Raw genomic sequence first — 17,143 nt, 5'->3', positions numbered from 1 at the left:
ATTACATTAGTTTACTGTAAAGCTATGTCTCAGTTGGTACTTCTCTTGGCGAGAGCCGAGTTCAAATCAGCATGAAGTTTTAACATCTACTCTCATGTAATGGAAATCACATATGATGTTATTCCATCACTGCAGAACCTGAATGTGTGGGCAGGGGGGAACCCTGCATGACCTTTGTGTTCATCACTGGCTATCCTGAAGCACATTTTTACAGGATGTAAGGTGGCTCTGAGCCAGGGTCACTTCACTTGGCATCATGACCAGGTGCTGCGATGCTTGGCACTAGCACTGGAAGAACAGCATAATAAGATCAACAGCCCTTCGCCAATATCAGCAAAAGCTGGCACACAGAGAATGACAGAGAACGAGCAACTAACAGGTAAGGCTATTAAAGATTTAGGACAATTAGAGGTTGCTAGAGATTATAGAATGCAGGCATATGCTGGTCAGCGCCTTATTTTCCCACCCGAGATTCCTACAACTGCCCTTCGACTTGTTCTTCTGGTGGAGCTAACAGTGCCATGGAAGGATTACGTGGATGAGGCATATGAGAGGAAGCCGCTGAAGTGGAACAGCGGGGGTGGAGAGTCCAGGTTTATCCGGTGGAGGTGTGTTGTCAGGGATTTGTAGTGCGCTCCATGACCCGGCTTCTCAGAGATACTGGCTTCAGTGGATAGGAGTTGCGGTGTATATTGAAGGTTTTATCCAGGAGGCAGAGAGAAGTAGTATTTGTCTCTAGTTGAGGAGGAAAGAGGCCGATTAGAGACCTCAAAAGAGAGATGATGGAGGAAGTTAACATCACTGGAAAGAAATGGTTGGCTAAGGCAAGTAAACTGGGCTAGGCTGGGCGGGTTGTGGTGCCGGGATGCTAACTTCACTGTCAAGCCTTCCCGAGGTGTTTGGGGTATTCAATGCAACACAGAAGATGGGAGGTGCCCACTTGACCCCTGTGAAGTGCCCCACCCAGCCCATTCCAGACAGTTGCCATACTGAGGCACTTGGACGGCCACACTTTGATCCCTGGAGCCTGCATCGCAGCCGTTGTGTTTGCTGATGCGCCAGGGATCCCTTGAGTCAGCATTACACTTCAGCCATAAACATCAGGCCAATAGGAAATCCATGTTACCTGGCAGAGAAAAATATATGAAGGCTGATATATTACAGCAAAGATATGCCTTGGTTGGTGCCCACAACTATAATGTCACTTTATCTTGGCGAAAGCCATCCAATATTAGAATTAAGTAAATAAAAAAGGCACTGAATGATGATGCAATACGACAAGATCCTTGGTAACCAAGGAAACAAACATGGGTTAACATTAGAATAGAAATCACACAGAAACAGGGAGAAGCTACAGACAATTGGAATATCATAACAGTACACAAGAAGCTCACACAGTATGTTCAGTGTTTGAGGTAAAGCAAAAATCAGGGCTTTGTTTAAAATATCACATATTACATGCTCTACCTGCTGTTTTATTTAGCTCTCATACATTTTGAAATTGTAACAATTATTAAATATCCATAACCATACAAAGCAAATACTTTGCATTCATTTTCAGAAGGAAAATAAGAAAACACCTGTACTTTACAGATGTAAAAACAGGCAATTTGTTTGGTAGGCTTGATGGTATATGATGCTTGTTTACTTGTTCAGTTGTTTCCTGAATGAGGTACAGCCGTACCTCCTTCAAGCTGAATTCAAGTTGTGCCAGTGGCAATAACATGGAAATGGTAAACCCTATAAAGTAATTGTAGATTCTCCACTACGCTCATCCATTCATTATATAGGTCTAAAAGGTGCAGTTTTGAAAAAAACACATTGTTACAGCAAAAACTTATTTACATTTCAAATCATGATATCTGGTACCACATTAGGTTAAAGAAAACTCTGTTTGCAAGCCATGCTTATAGACTGTCTTGCACTTCCTATGTTATTTTGTCTGGAAAGTTACATTGTCCCCACCTCTTCACTGGCTTCTTTCCTGTCAAAAAACAATGCTTCCCCTATTGACTGACATGGTAGTCAGCCAGTAACATGCTTTGTCCCCAAAAAACACTGCTGATGTGAAATAACCCAGGAAGAGCAAGTGCAAACCAATAATAAGGCATAGAAACTGAGAGCTTCCTTTAAACTAATTGTAGCTAACAAAATAATTCAATTTGCACTCCTTGGGGCATTTCACCTCAGCAGCAATGCTGGCAGATTTTGTTTTACGCCCCACAAAATTTTGGAAGTAACCAGCCAAATTGTGTTTTTTAAACCAAAACTTACATTTAAGACATGAACGAAGGTTCTGTTTAAAGTCGATTTTACAACCAGCTCAAAATGGGTGTAAATCCCCATTGATATGCATGAAAATTGGTGTGTGTGGTAGCATTTGGTGAAATACTTTTTGAGATACAGTGTGGCGATAAAAACAGCTGTTTTTTTTTTTAAAAAAAAAAGAAAAATTAAGACGCTTTTATATACACCTGTATCTCAAAATGTACTGCTAATTAAGGAACCACACTTGGCATACACATAGTCCCGGGAGCGTAGAGGTGCAACGGGGTATTTATATTTTCAGGGGGGGTCCTGGTTTTACCAAAATTGAACCAAAAATGATAACGGTCTGACGTCACTTCTGTCTGACGTCAGTGCCTGGCAGCGTTGCTTTCGACCGTTCCATTTCACTGAATAGGTAGACATTGAATAGCCTATAGATCAGCACACAGGGGTCAGATCTGTGTTCTGTCTGGATAAAACTGGTAATCATTGATAATAATTAGTGTTTGTGCCTTCAGTACTGGGGAAACTAATAATAATTTGTTCATTTAGGAAATACGTTTTTCTCCTCCCCCCTCACTTTATGATACAGTCGGGAGTTCATCGAAACTCTCCGTGTTCCATTCCACACATACACACATAGCGTCAGCGGTCAGAGAAAGGAACACGTGAAACAGAGAATGCAGTGGCACTTTACAGCATTACCCTGTTAGCTGGGTTGTATTGTTGCTCACCTGTGAAAAAAAAAAAAAAAAAACTTTCATAACTAAAGGGGGAAAGAGGTGCCGTGGCTCAGCCCTGGAGAGCCCTGGCACAAATTAAGCACTTGTTAAATAATAAAATGTAAGCCTCGGATAAAGGCGTCTACCAAATGGATAAAAAATAATAAAGACTACAATGTATTTGCTATGACGCCTCCTATTTTAAACTCCAATGCTTTTTTGTTTATTGAAGATCGTTGTTACTGGGTTTGTGATTATTTGTTTCTATCAAAGTTGTAATTTGCTTTGTTAAACTAATGATCTGACTGACAGCTTTACATGGCCCGGCTTGAACAAAACTCTTGTTCGTCGAGGAACACATTGATTCACATTAAATAAATACATACTGCCTGCTGGATATGAAAAAAGAAAGAAGTCTGTCAATACTTGTAAATGCAATACTGACATGGTTATGATCTTGTATAGCGTAGGTTCTAAAAAAAAAAAAAAAAAAAGTGAGAAATAATGTTTTGCCAAATAGAATAAAATACAAATGCATACTATTATATGTATGCGTGTTATATATTCCATATTTAAGCACATACATTAAACACTTTCTACTATTACGCTGGTCCATGAAGTTGTTCTTCAGCTGCTACAGAATGTTTGATACCTTCTTCATAACGCAAAGTAATTTACTGACAGGTGGGTAAAAGCTATTATTAATCATTTGTGTTCATTTAAGAAACCCCTGAAATAAGGATGTATCAGACAGCAGTAGAACATCCACAAGTAAAATAAAAAGTCATTTAACTTTTGTTAATGAAATGGGTCAATAACAATATTGTAGCGTTTCCACGCAGTGCGCAGGATAGAAAAACACAACCCGCCGTTTTCAAGTTCAACGCTTTATTTATGAATCTCTTTCAGAGCCCACTGCTCTAGCCACTTGCTCTACACCGACCACAATGAGCGTGCAACGCCCCGTTTTATAGCTAAGCCCCGCCCCTTTATGTTAATCGGGTGCCAGAGCGAACAGCTATCCCATTGGTCCCCAGCCGCACACCAGGACCAATGGGCACACACAAGAAACAGCCTATGACAGGGGCAGCTCGCACAGCCAGAGACAGAGCGAACCCGCAGCTACAGGTAATACAGACGGGGGGGAGAGGAACACAATACAGCGGCAGTAACAGACAGTAGAAACAAGAGGGAATACAGTACACAAACACAATACACGGATCGCTACACTACCCCCACCTTAGCCTTTTTGCCCCCAAAAAGTTCACAAGGCTCCATGCAGCATATGACTGGGATCGGCAACCTCCACCCCTGAAACACAGACCCCCTCCCCGCATGTCCGGTTTTCCTTCCAGGGCCTTTGGTGGGTGAGCCGACGGGCCGTGCTGTGCGGAAGGCAATCTGCTATTCTCTGCTGAGCTGAGTGACTCTCGGTACCCCAGTATCAGGAGCTCGCTCTCATGCCACAAGTGTTCTCCCTCAGGCGGCAGCGGTTCTCTTTGCTCCTGTCCCTTGGTCGCGCCCTTTGCAGGAGCCCTTAAAAGGACTGGCGCTTTCAGCGGTAGCTCTCTTAATAAGGCAGGTAGCAGTAGTGCTTTCTCAGGCGGCGGCGGCCCTGGCTCTCTCTCAGGCGGCGACGGCTCTCTCTCAGGCGGCGGCGGCCCTGGCTCTCTCTCAGGCGGCGGCGGCCCTGGCTCTCTCTCAGGCGGCGGCGGCCCTGGCTCTCTCTCAGGCGGCGGCGGCCCTGGCTCTCTCTCAGGCGGCGGCGGCGGCCCTGGCTCTCTCTCAGGCGGCGGCGGCGGCCCTGGCTCTCTCTCAGGCGGCGGCGGCGGCCCTGGCTCTCTCTCAGGCGGCGGCGGCGGCCCTGGCTCTCTCTCAGGCGGCGGCGGCGGCCCTGGCTCTCTCTCAGGCGGCGGCCCCCTCTCAGGCGACGGCGGCGGCTCTCTCTCAGGCGGCGGCGGCGGCGGCGGTCCTCTCTCGGGTGGCGGCGACAGCGGCGCTCTCTCGGGCGGCGGCAGCGGCGCTCTCTCGGGCGGCGGCGGCGGCACTCTCTCGGGCGGCGGCAGCGGCACTCTCTCGGGCGGCAGCGGCGCTCTCTCGGGCGGCGGCGGCGGCAGCGGCGCTCTCTCGGGCGGCGGCAGCTGCGCTCTCTCGGGCGGCGGCAGCGGCGCTCTCTCGGGCGGCGGCGGCGGCAGCGGCGCTCTCTCGGGCGGCGGCGGCGGCAGCGGCGCTCTCTCGGGCGGCGGCGGCGGTGCTCTCTCGGGCGGCGGCGCCGGCGCTCTCTCGGGCGGCGGCGGCGGCAGCGGCACTCTCTCGGGCGGCGGCAACAGCGGTGCTCTCTCAGGCGGCGGCGACAGCGGCGCTCTCTCGGGTGGCGGCAGCGGTAGCGGTAGGCCCCCCATCTCACACGCTGGAGATGATCCAGACTCCTTCGCTAGCCTCCTCGAACGACCATCCCTCCTCCCCCTTTGGTTTCGGGCAGGCAGTAGGTCCCCTTCCTCCTGGAAGGGGCAGCACGTCACCTGGTGCCCGAACTCCCCGCAGGCAAGGCACCAGCCTCGCTCCTCCAAGTCACCAAGGAGATCCTCCAGTCCACCGTCCCACCGGTTCTGTGACGGCTTGGAGTCGTACCACAGCCATTGGTCCATCTTTGTCTTCTCCTGCTCCTGCTCAACACTGGATTACTCGTTGTATTGATCCTGCTTCTGACACCAGTGTAGCGTTTCCACGCAGTGCGCAGGATAGAAAAACACAACCCGCCATTTTCAAGTTCAACGCTTTATTTATGAACCTCTTTCAGAGCCCACTGCTCTAGCCACTTGCTCTACACCGACCACAATGAGCGTGCAACGCCCCGTTTTATAGCTAAGCCCCGCCCCTTTATGTTAATCGGGTGCCAGAGCGAACAGCTATCCCATTGGTCCCCAGCCGCACACCAGGACCAATGGGCACACACAAGAAACAGCCTATGACAGGGACAGCTCGCACAGCCAGAGACAGAGCGAACCCGCAGCTACAGGTAATACAGACGGGGGGGAGAGGAACACAATACAGCGGCAGTAACAGACAGTAGAAACAAGAGGGAATACAGTACACAAACACAATACACGGATCACTACAATATATTGTTTAGAAAGTATAAGACATGACTGATGACGATAATCAATCGGCATGAATTGAGACGTAAATAAATTAATACGACTCGCAGCGAGTAGTCTAAAGCCGGTAAAAAAAACAAAAAACAAACAAAAAAAAAACATTACAATACAGTATATTATTAATAGTGACAATACAACTGTAGTAATATTCGTATTGCAATTGTTTATGTGTAAAACTCGTCAAGACAGTACAGTAAAGTACAACTATACAGAATTCCATTTATTACATTTCAAATAAACTTTTGGGCAATTCAATTTAGAAATGCATGTAACCTGTTATTGTTATTGTTTCATTTTTAATAAATACTCTTAGTATTTCACAAATTATTATATACATTTTCAGATATCCAAATCACTATACAGAATTCTATTTATTACATTTCAGAAACCTTTTTTTCCTTTGGTGGTTGGTCCAAATATCTCCTATCTAATTCAGGTAAGAACTGACAAGACTTGAAAGATGGGCCTGACAGATAGAAAAGAGAAGAAACGGCAAATCCAATATGGCATCAAGACCTTAAATTGCACACAGTGCATCCTTCTGCCTAAAAACCTGCAGGATTCTTACATGATCTTTCTAGAGAGAGTGGACAGAGCCACACAACATGAAGAATAACTGCTCCCCGGCAGTACTGTTCAAATAATGTCACCAGCTTTTCAGCCTCAGGTACAGCCCTTCCTTTCCCCACCTTTCCAGCCTCAGATAGAGCCATTGCTGTCCCCACCTCTCCAACCTCAGGTACAGTCCTTGCTGTCGCCATATCTGCAGCCTCTCTGGCAGCCGTTGCTGTCCTGACATCTCCAACCTCAGGTACAGCCGTTGCTATCCCCACCTCTCCAGCTTCACGTACAGCCGTTGCTGCTTCCACCTCTTCAGCCTCCAAGGCAGCCATTGCTGTCCCCACCTCTCCAGCCTCAGGTACAGCCATTGCTGTTGCCACATCTGCAGCCTCAGGTACAGATGTTACTGTCCCCACCTCTCCAGCCTCCAAGGCAGCCGTTGCTGTCCCCACCTCTCCATCTTCAGGTACAGCCGTTGCTGTCGCCACATCTCTAGCCTCAGGTACAGCCGTTGCTGTCCCCACCTCTCCAGCCTCAGGTACAGCTGTAGCTGCTTCCACCTCTTCAGCCTCCAAGGCAGCCATTGCTGTCCCCACCTCTCCAGCCTCAGTTACAGTCCTTGCTGTCACCACCTCTCAGCCATGGAAATTCAATGGCAAAAACTTTGTTAAAGTAACATTAAGGTTTGTTTGCAAATGTCCAAAAGGTTAGGAAATTGCAAGTTAAGGTAGCCACGCAACCTTAACTCTGCACCCTTATGTGTATGTTTCCTGTCACACTTGACATCACATATGACATCACTAAGCACATGACAAAGTATGGCCAGTCTTCTCCCCGAAGACTGGCCATACGGAAGTCATTCTGATTGGTAACATGTTCAGTAACTGCATTCCCACAATCTTTTCTGTCAAGCTCAATATTTCACTCTAGTGTTCTAAATAAAACCAATTAACTCAGAATACAGTAGAGCTAATTCATTAGTTGGGACCTTCCACAAGCCATATTTCTCCAAACTCTAATACTGGAATCCACAATATTGGCTTTCTTGTATGAACTACACTGTTTCACATGGCAAAAGGAGTCACTGCATTTTCTACAGTATTATTATTCATTTTATTTTTGGACTGTTACCCATTCTTCTTTCAAACTTTACAGTTCAGTAAGAATTCTTGCTAACATAATCTTATGGCTGGAAGCCAATTATGACATTGAAATGTTTAGGTAAAATTGCACATTTCTGCAGTTCAATTAAGTACATAAAGCAGAAGTGGATTGTAATGTGTGGATTTTATGCTTCAAAGAAACATAAAACACTGCTTTGTGTACCACAGTATACATGGAGCAGCAGTATACCATACAGTACAACAGAACATTCCTTTTCTATTTCACTGGTGCCTTCTGAGTGAAATTTAATGGAGAGTGTTATCTTACATGTAGGGTTTCACATATTGCATGTCCCATCCATTTTCAGGTACTCCTTTCCAAACATCGAATACTCATCACTACATACCTCAACATGAATTACACATTTCTGAGTACATGGAAATCTGTTGTTGGTTAAAGCACATTTCGACAGCAAAGATAATGCAGTTACTGAACATGTTATCAATCACAATGACTTCCGTATGGCCAGTCTTCGGGGAGATATGGTCGGGACAGTCCCAATTTCTAGCAAATGTCCCACGTCCTGGTGCATCGGAAGAAAGTCCCGATATTTACAAACAGTTGAGTCCCGCTGAACAGTTTCCAAATGTTGGCAAGTATGAAATAGCCAAACCACCAAAGACAATATTTAACCACAAGATGCTTTCAAAACAAGCCAATGTTTTCTGGGTCAAAGCATGTTACTGGCTGAAAGCATGTCAGTCAAAAAGGGGTTTATTGACAGGACAGAAGCCAGTAAAGGGGTGGGGACAATTTCACTATAAATAACCCCGTAAGACAAGACAGTCTGACAGTTAGTGATATACCAGCTTGCTACATTATGGAACTATTTTGCTTGTTACAATTACTTTAACCTATAGTAGTACCAGATATTATGTTTTAAAATACAAATTTAAGGAATGATTTTGTTAACACTGCCAATCTTTATAGTAAACTCAATTACACATTTTGAAAGAAGCACTCCCAAACTTTATAGTAAACTCAATTACAAATTGGGAAAGTATTTTTATATGAAACCTTAGGATCCCAATTATAAAAGTGAAAATAATTTTAATAAGGCCTCAGTGTCAAATGTCAGGAGTTCCATTAGCTTGCCTTATTAAGATTCAACTGGAAGCCTGGAAGCTTTCAACAAAAGCCCCTTTTTTACTTTCCTTTTCTCTTCCCCCTTCCCCCCCCCCCCCCCCCTCGTGGAATTTAAAGAGAGGGGCACATTCACCTCCCATTAAAATTGTGAGAAAACTCTCCTATCCTTTCAACGTTTCTCTGTGAGATGCCTTGGTTTTTTATCTCTTTTTTGATGATGGAGAGAGAATAAGGGCTGGTGAACTGCAGAACATTTTTTCTCAATTTGTAATTCTGGCAGAGGATGTGCAGGCCAACTCCTCCACTTCTGCAGAGCATAATCTCTTCACTGGATGAAGCTCTTTCAAACTTTCAGGTTATCTGAGCGAAGACAAAAGTTCCCTGATACCAAATTGCTATGAGATACTTTCAGGGAAAAAAAAATATTAAAGCACAATTTCTCAAGGATTTTAACTACTTAGCACAATTTTTTTCTTAAAGTGTAAGAAACAACAAGTATAATAATAAAAATAATAATAATAATAATAATAATAATAATAATAATAATAATAATAATAATAATAATAATAATAATAATATGCAATCACTTCCAAATCCATACATTAAATGTGTGGTTTTTGTAGTTCTTGTTTGATAACTTTATTGGGTAGATTTATTTCTTTCTAAAAGATCATGCTAACAAAGACTTGTAAAATTTTTTTGAGAATCTAGCACCCACTATCTAAATCCTCTTTCAGAGACAGATTTCTGAAAATTCCCTAAATCTTTTCCACCACCTAAGTGTTTGGCGAATAACAGCTAGTGTATTTAATAGATAAAATAACTTTAGAACTTATAAGTTAGGTTGGGCAAACCATGGAGAATGTCATTCAATTACCATGGTAGATAACTTCAAGTGCGCTGAATGAGAGTAATTCCCAAAGGGGAATGGGCCAGAGAGCTTGGGAATGTAAAACAATTTCCTTGAATGTGGGAGTGTTGGGAGGAATGTTAAAGGCAGTCCTTTGGTTTCTTGGTTCTAAAAAGAATGCTATGTTATTAACCAGGGAGGTTTTGTGCAACAGGTGGCTTAATAACCACATTGAGACAATGAGAAAAACAATACAGCAGTATACAAAACAATAAGACACTGTACAGAATAAAACAAACAAACAAACATCAAAGCCTTCAATGATTACATTCAGAATGAGCAACTGAAACAGTTTACATCTATTGATTAAAGTGTGACAGTTTTAAAATGTTCAATCATAAAAAAAAACAAATACAAGGAGGAATAATTAAAATGTATCTAGCAATATATCACCCACTTTATAAACAGGGTTACAAACTTTATTGCATATAACACTGACAGCTAGGAATGCAAAGATCCTCATTGACTTCTAATTGTGCATCTGGAACTATGAGTGGAACATTGGGGTTGTTACAGACATATCAATATGTCAGATTAACTTCATAGACTTGCACCTGCCCTCTTTGTGTTGCTTGGTTGAAGTGGCATGAGGGAATGGACAGATTTGAAATGCAGCTTAACAAAAGCTCTAATAAAAGACCAATGGTACACCTTCAAGTGCATCTTTGAAACAGACACAGCTCTGCAGCTTCTAATGCCATGGGTAGATTCTACAATTTCAACTTTGTTTCATCCAGAATAGATTATTGTAATGCTCTGTTTACTGGTATTCCTAAACGTGTGGTGTCTCGTTTATAGCTAGTTCAAAACACTGCCGCCAGAATTCGAACTAAAACCAAAGAAAATGAGCATATTACCCGACTTAGCTTCTTTGCACTGGCTTCCTGTGCATTTTAGAATTGATTATAAGATTTTGCTTTTAACTTATAAAGCCCTAAATGGATTGGCACCAAGTTATTTCCAGACCCCTTACAATCAAGTCGTACTCTAAGATCGCAGGATGTGGGGCTGTTGGTTGTTCCGAGAGTGAATAAAGATGATGCAGAAGGGAAGGCCTTCTCTTGTAAAGCCCCAATGTTGTGGAATGCTCTACCAAAAAGCAGGGAATCTTTCTACTTTTAAAACAGCATTGAAAACCCATTTTTATAAAATGGCTATTTTACCATAATTTTAGCACTGACTGTGTATCGTTTTAGTCTTTTTAGCTATTTTATAGGAATTATCTTTGCCTTTTATATTTTGTATAATATTGTAAAATATTGAGGTCCTTGCGATGAAAGGCGCTATATAAATGTAAATAAAACTGCATAAGCTAATCATATAGTGCTACATTTTCTGTAAAACTGAGATTTTAGGGGAGTTAAAGGTAAATCTGCAAAACAGAGTGATGAAACTATGGCGTGGTTTACATGCAAAAATTAAAATAATCTCACCTTTTTGGCACGCAATTTTGGTAGTACCTTTCTGGCAATTTGGGTTTACATGTAGTTTTCTTTTGGGGTGAGAAATTCTTCCAAATGCAAACTACCCTATTAATAATAAAATATGGGAGGGTGTATTTAAATGTCTGTCAGCGTTCCAATTCGCCTTGCATGACTAGGTTTTTTAGGTTGTGTAGAAGAACCTCAAGTGCAGCCTGCCTCATTTGGCCAACAAAAAGAAAAAAAAAAGCAAAGGAAAGGAAACAAAACAAAAATCTAGACACATCATCACACAGATACCTCCAAAGAAAATCAGCATTCCATAAGACAGCACTTTGCACTATCCATGCATTATTTCCTAAACATTTTTTGACTGCAGATATAACCATATCCATCTTATACATGTACATATATAGTATATACCAGGTTTCCTACAGAAGGGTAGCTTCGGCAATTCTGATCCTTACGGTAGTCTACGAGCAGAGCTAAAATCCAGCACTTTACGATAATGATATATATATATATATATATATATATATATATATATATATATATATCCAGTCTAGTGGAGTACATTTTCAAAATACTGGTAGGTTACCCTATTCACAATATATAATGTTCTTATTATAATAATAATAATAATAATAATAATAATAATAATAATAATAATAATAATAATAATGTATACCTGAATCCCCATTCCACAGGGACGGTGCAAGGTTTTCACCAGTAGAATGTTGTTATATTTTTGTTATTTTGGATTCAGTATATGGGTAGCCCATACAAGTTTGACAAATTCCTCAGTAGATGTTAACATTCGTTCTATGTCTTGCAGCAAGCTAATATTAAGCCCCATATTTGTCTTTTTGAACAAATTGGATAACCAACAGTTTTTTTAATGTTTTTTTTAATTTTATTTTTTTATGTGAAACAATACAAATTAGCTTTAAGAGATTTTACTTGAACTCTATACATGGTCACTAAAGCCTGGTGCCGAGGTCTGCAGCCCCTTTGCATTATAGGAGACCATTGCCTCCAATTCCCAGTTATGCTAATTTAATGTGGTACAAATGTGCACATTTTATTTTGTGCTTAGTAGGTACCCATGATACCTGCACTTAAGACTAGTGCAACATGAATTGCATCTTATCTTACTGCTAAGGGACTGACAAGTCTAAGCTTAAAGGAATCAGCTATCTGATTCTTATTCTTATTATGCAAAGGGCTATGTTGTAGTAGCTTCAATATTTTTTTTTTTATAACTTTGCTTATAAAACATCTACATTATAAAAGCACTAACATTTTAGGAGTCACCTGCAAATGGCAATTTGAAACATTGAATAAATCACATACTAAAAACATAGTGAGTATTTCTAAACACCTCATATTATTATTATTATTATTATTATTATTATTATTATTATTATTATTATTATTATTATTGCAATGTGGTCAAAGAATCTTGCCAGGGCAACTTTCAGCAGATCTCAGTTGTTAATCAGTTGGTACAGCCACTAGTTATATTAGGAAATTGTGTGATGTTATGTCACAAACAGAATCTTCACTGCTGAAGTCTCATGAACATATGCTCTGAGTTGTACTGATAATCACATTATGTCACTCATGATTAGAGTTATTATTACTAATTTAATTAGATAACCATCCCTTAAGAATTTCTTTAAAATCTAACCCATTTAAGTAGGGGTGATAAGCACAGCATATTTCTGACTTTCCTGATGTCTGAGCATGACCCCTTCAGTATGAAACAGGCTATTGTATGCTTATCGATCATGGGCCACAATAACTGAGGAAATTGAAAATCAATTTGTAAAGACTGCCTAAAATTACATCATGTAAACATAACAATACCGGTTTTCACATATCCAGTGATGTTTCTGAATACAGTACTTTAAGAATAATTTGTAAATGTTTTCCAGCAGCATTTCCTTGACCTACTTTCACCATTCACTACACTATAAATGGTACTAATTGGGTAGTGTTCCTTGACAACACACTTGCCTCGGTTTATTTTGCAATTATATCCTCCATAGATAATAAAACAGAACCTGATAATGAAATAAAATCAAGTTGTTTGAACAGGATTAATAATAACCACTGATTTATACTGGGAAGCCTGTCCCACTACTTGCTGATATAACATGATCTTCACAATGGATGGACAATTAGTATTCTGGTGTTTAGCTCCAGCAACAAACCCATTCTTATTAAATACATACTGCATTTCAATTCCATGTAATATCTAATGTTTAAATAAATATAGTTCCTGAATTTACCTGTATGAAGTCCAACGTCCCTTTTTCAAGATCTATAGTTTTTAGACCATTCAGGACCGTTGGTTTATTAGTCCATACACATCTTCTTTGGTCAAATACAACTTTTTCAAATTATGTTTTTTATTTATAATAATAATAATAATAATAATAACAATAATAATAATAAATTATTATTATTATTATTATTATTATTATTATTATTATTATTATTATTATTATTATTATGATGATGTACTAAAATGATCATTAATTTACTGTAAATCACACAGAAGAATTCTGCCAAGATGCAGTTGGGGTAACATGTAACTTTTTTTTCAACCATCTTTTTGTGCAAACTATAGAGATTGGTTTTCTAAAAATGATTGTCTTCCCTCTTATAGCTGGGTACAAGTATCTCTGTACATGCCCAGAAAGGGAGACTACCAATTCAAGGGTGTTGCAGGTCATAAAAATGTATTTTTATTAGCAGGCCTTTTGATGTCTGAACGTTTTCTTTTAAGGTCCTTTGACGTCTGAACTTAGGCCTGCTATGCTTGGATAAGGTTTATTTTGTTTGAGGTTATTTTTATCAAAACTGATAAAAGTAACTTAAGGACAAAACAAATCTATTGATGCCCTTTTGGTATTCACAAGTATGACAAACCAAACTGTTCCTAAAAGTAGGACAAGGTTACCCCACAGCTGTGCACTGTCTTCTACCCTTTGCAGAACAGTTGTACGCCAACATAATAAATGTCAGGAAATATGAAAACCCCTCTGAAAGATGATGGCCCTGCCTCATTTATTCATATTTATGAGGCCCAGTTAAAAACAGCGTTGCATATTCTGAAATATCTCAGATACAGGGTAAAATAGAAGCCAATTATGATTTAAATTTGAATACATACAGTATAAGATCTATATAAAGAAAATAAGGATACCATTCATTGTGCTTCACTTACTTCTCTCTGTGTTCAAATGAAACTTGATGGCCTCTAAAAATATGATTTTGTTAAAAAATGTAAAATGATGCATACCTGCAAGTACTGGCATGACCGCTCCTGCTGACAAGTCTCAGATTTCATTACAGTTTTATCTACATTTACAGAGGCCTTCTGGTAGACTTCACGTGCTCTGCTCACCGTAAGAGTTGATGACCATGAGCTTTTCTTCATGAGTTGTGCATCGATGTTAATGGGGATACTTGCGCAGGTAGTACATTTTACATCATTATTGCTCCTGGACGTTTTAAGGGTGTGTTCACTGATATTGTTGTAGGCTTCCATAAAGTACTGGGAGGTAGACCGGTCTGGACATCTACCCATGGTCATGAGGCCAGCAGGACCATGATAAAGACATACATTGCTGTCCAAATTGTCATCAGAACTCCACCAGCTGGAGATATTTGACCTGGGCTTCACCTCTATCTTACTCCTGTCCTTGCTCTTACTGCGCTTCCCATGTTTAGTAGTGGGGGGCTCTTCTGGGCTTGCCTTGTTGCCGTTTATGCTCCCTTTGGAAGGCCCCTCGAGGGAGTGAGACTTTGTGAAGAGCTTTTGAACAGAATGAACCAAGTGCCGTATCCTCCCCGGGCTATCACTACGATGCTCCACCGCAGTCCTCTTGTACTGGAGAGTGTGGTAGCCATCACGGTTAATGGGAATCTGCCGTTCAATCTGCTCCAAAAGGTTGGCAGGAATGCGGTTAACCTTGTTGGGTACTCCATGGGGTACCATGGCACACTCGTTCTTGAGTTCATGATTGGAGCTGTAGTGCCTCCTGGGGAAGGTGCTGCTAGCTAGCTGGTCATTGTAGGGCATCATGGATTCTGTTTGAAAAGAGTTCCTTTGGGCATAGTAGGGGTGGTCGGCTGGGTGTGCATCCACTTGGGTTAACAAATATGGCTTCCGGTCTGGATGATGTATCAGAGAGTCATAGGAAGGGTCACATGTGACCATATGATGGTGGCTTCTGCTACTTGATAACCCTTTCATTGTTGATGCTGATGGTGAACCAAAGTCATTTAACTGTTGCAGATGATGTTTTGATAGGTGTTAAGCACGCCTTAGGGGGGAAACAGTAAAAGAAAGATTAATAGATGGAAACTGCACATTGGTTTGTTTAACTCAGGTAGAACACATCGCTTTCTGCTCTAGTTCTATGGTTTACTAATACTAATACACACTGGGTAGAGTTTTAGGTGTCAGAGACAAAAAAAATCACGAAAATAAAAGCATTGGTAAATCTATAAATATATAAAAAAGCAACATACTAGCATTAAGTAAACTCTGCTACATTTGATGTTGACCATTCATGAACACTAAATTCACAAACACTGCAAATTTTAATAAATGAAAAAAAGAATATCACACATTTAAAATATCTTACCTGTCAATGTTAAAAGTATTCCTACTTATTAAACAGTATTGATCATCTATGTATTTCCTATACCTGTAATTTTTCATGTACTCATGCTATTTGATTTATCTATTACATAAGTATTTCAAGCTCCTTTTTTTTTTTGCTTTCATGTTGGGGACCCCCTTGAAAATCTGAAATGTAATCATGTGTTGATTACATAAAATACATGCAATGCTTTCTGCCACCTCTGCATATAAAATTCCCTTCAAGCTTGATCCAGTGCCACAGAAACTTGAGACCTGGACTCTACCAGTAAACTAAAAATAACCCAGCACACTGTGCTTTGCTTGAAATGTATTTTAATTTTTGTGAAGAAGAACTCCAGCAAGCAGTTGAAGTGTTCCTGTCTTAATTGTTGTTTCTTGCAATGGCATCAGAAATGCACAGTGCAAGCAATAAAAGTGCTATATGAACAGTGCTTCAGTCTGTATGCTGCAACACATTGTTTCTCATTTACTGCTCACATTGTACTTTATGGTGATAAGCATAAAATGAGCGACATACCGGATGAGAATGTCCTTGCTGTTAGTAATTAATCAAACAAGCACGCTACCTAGAGTTTTGTGTGTGTGTGTGTGTGTGTGTGTGTTTTTTAAATGAATATACACATACTTAGTGTGTGTGGGGGGGTAGGGGGTGCTTTTTATAGACAGTTACGTATATTATTATTATTATTATTATTATTTATTTCTTAGCAGACGCCCTTATCCAGGGCGACTTACAATTGTTACAAGACATCACATTATACATTATTTCACATTTCATTTTACAGTATGGGAGGAGATGAGAAATGCCTAACGTTAACTCTATATTCCCCACACTGCCCCCCGCCCCGAGTTAATAAATAAAATAAAAAATTATTAAGGTCAACTTATGCCTAATAACAATACAAAAATATCTACCAGTCAAATGGCCCGACCCCACCTGACACTTCAATCATGTCATCTTGACCAAAAGAACAATCTTATGAAGTTGCAGAGTAGAATGTGACCTACATTGTGCTACCACTTGACATAATTGTGTTGATGTCATATTATATTCTCACAACATTTCATGCTTGGGCTGTACTGTGGTTTTACCAGTAATTAATCATGTCTCCGTATTATAAAGGTAAAGTATGCTTTCCTATGCAAAACACTGAAACCAACATGCATACAAG

General features: G+C 40.7%; 1 protein-coding gene across 2 annotated transcripts in view; it reads right to left on the bottom strand.

The window, feature by feature from the left end:
• Nucleotides 1-17,143, bottom strand: part of LOC117399689 (disks large-associated protein 1-like) — a 306,080-nt gene that overhangs the window by 106,791 nt on the left and 182,146 nt on the right. Inside the window, exon 4 of one of the 2 annotated variants that reach the window (XM_059022523.1) lies at nucleotides 14,706-15,627. In XM_059022523.1, the coding sequence (XP_058878506.1) occupies nucleotides 14,706-15,557 (852 nt within the window). In that variant the 5' untranslated portion in view covers nucleotides 15,558-15,627. Of the gene's footprint in view, nucleotides 1-14,600; nucleotides 15,628-17,143 lie in introns of both variants that reach the window. The other variant, XM_033999025.3, reaches the window with a different exon arrangement.

This window comes from Acipenser ruthenus, chromosome 4 (assembly GCF_902713425.1).
Source record: "Acipenser ruthenus chromosome 4, fAciRut3.2 maternal haplotype, whole genome shotgun sequence".
Lineage (NCBI taxonomy): Eukaryota > Metazoa > Chordata > Actinopteri > Acipenseriformes > Acipenseridae > Acipenser > Acipenser ruthenus.
Note: the sequence above shows the minus strand (reverse complement) of the source record. Positions and strands in the feature narration are given on the sequence as shown.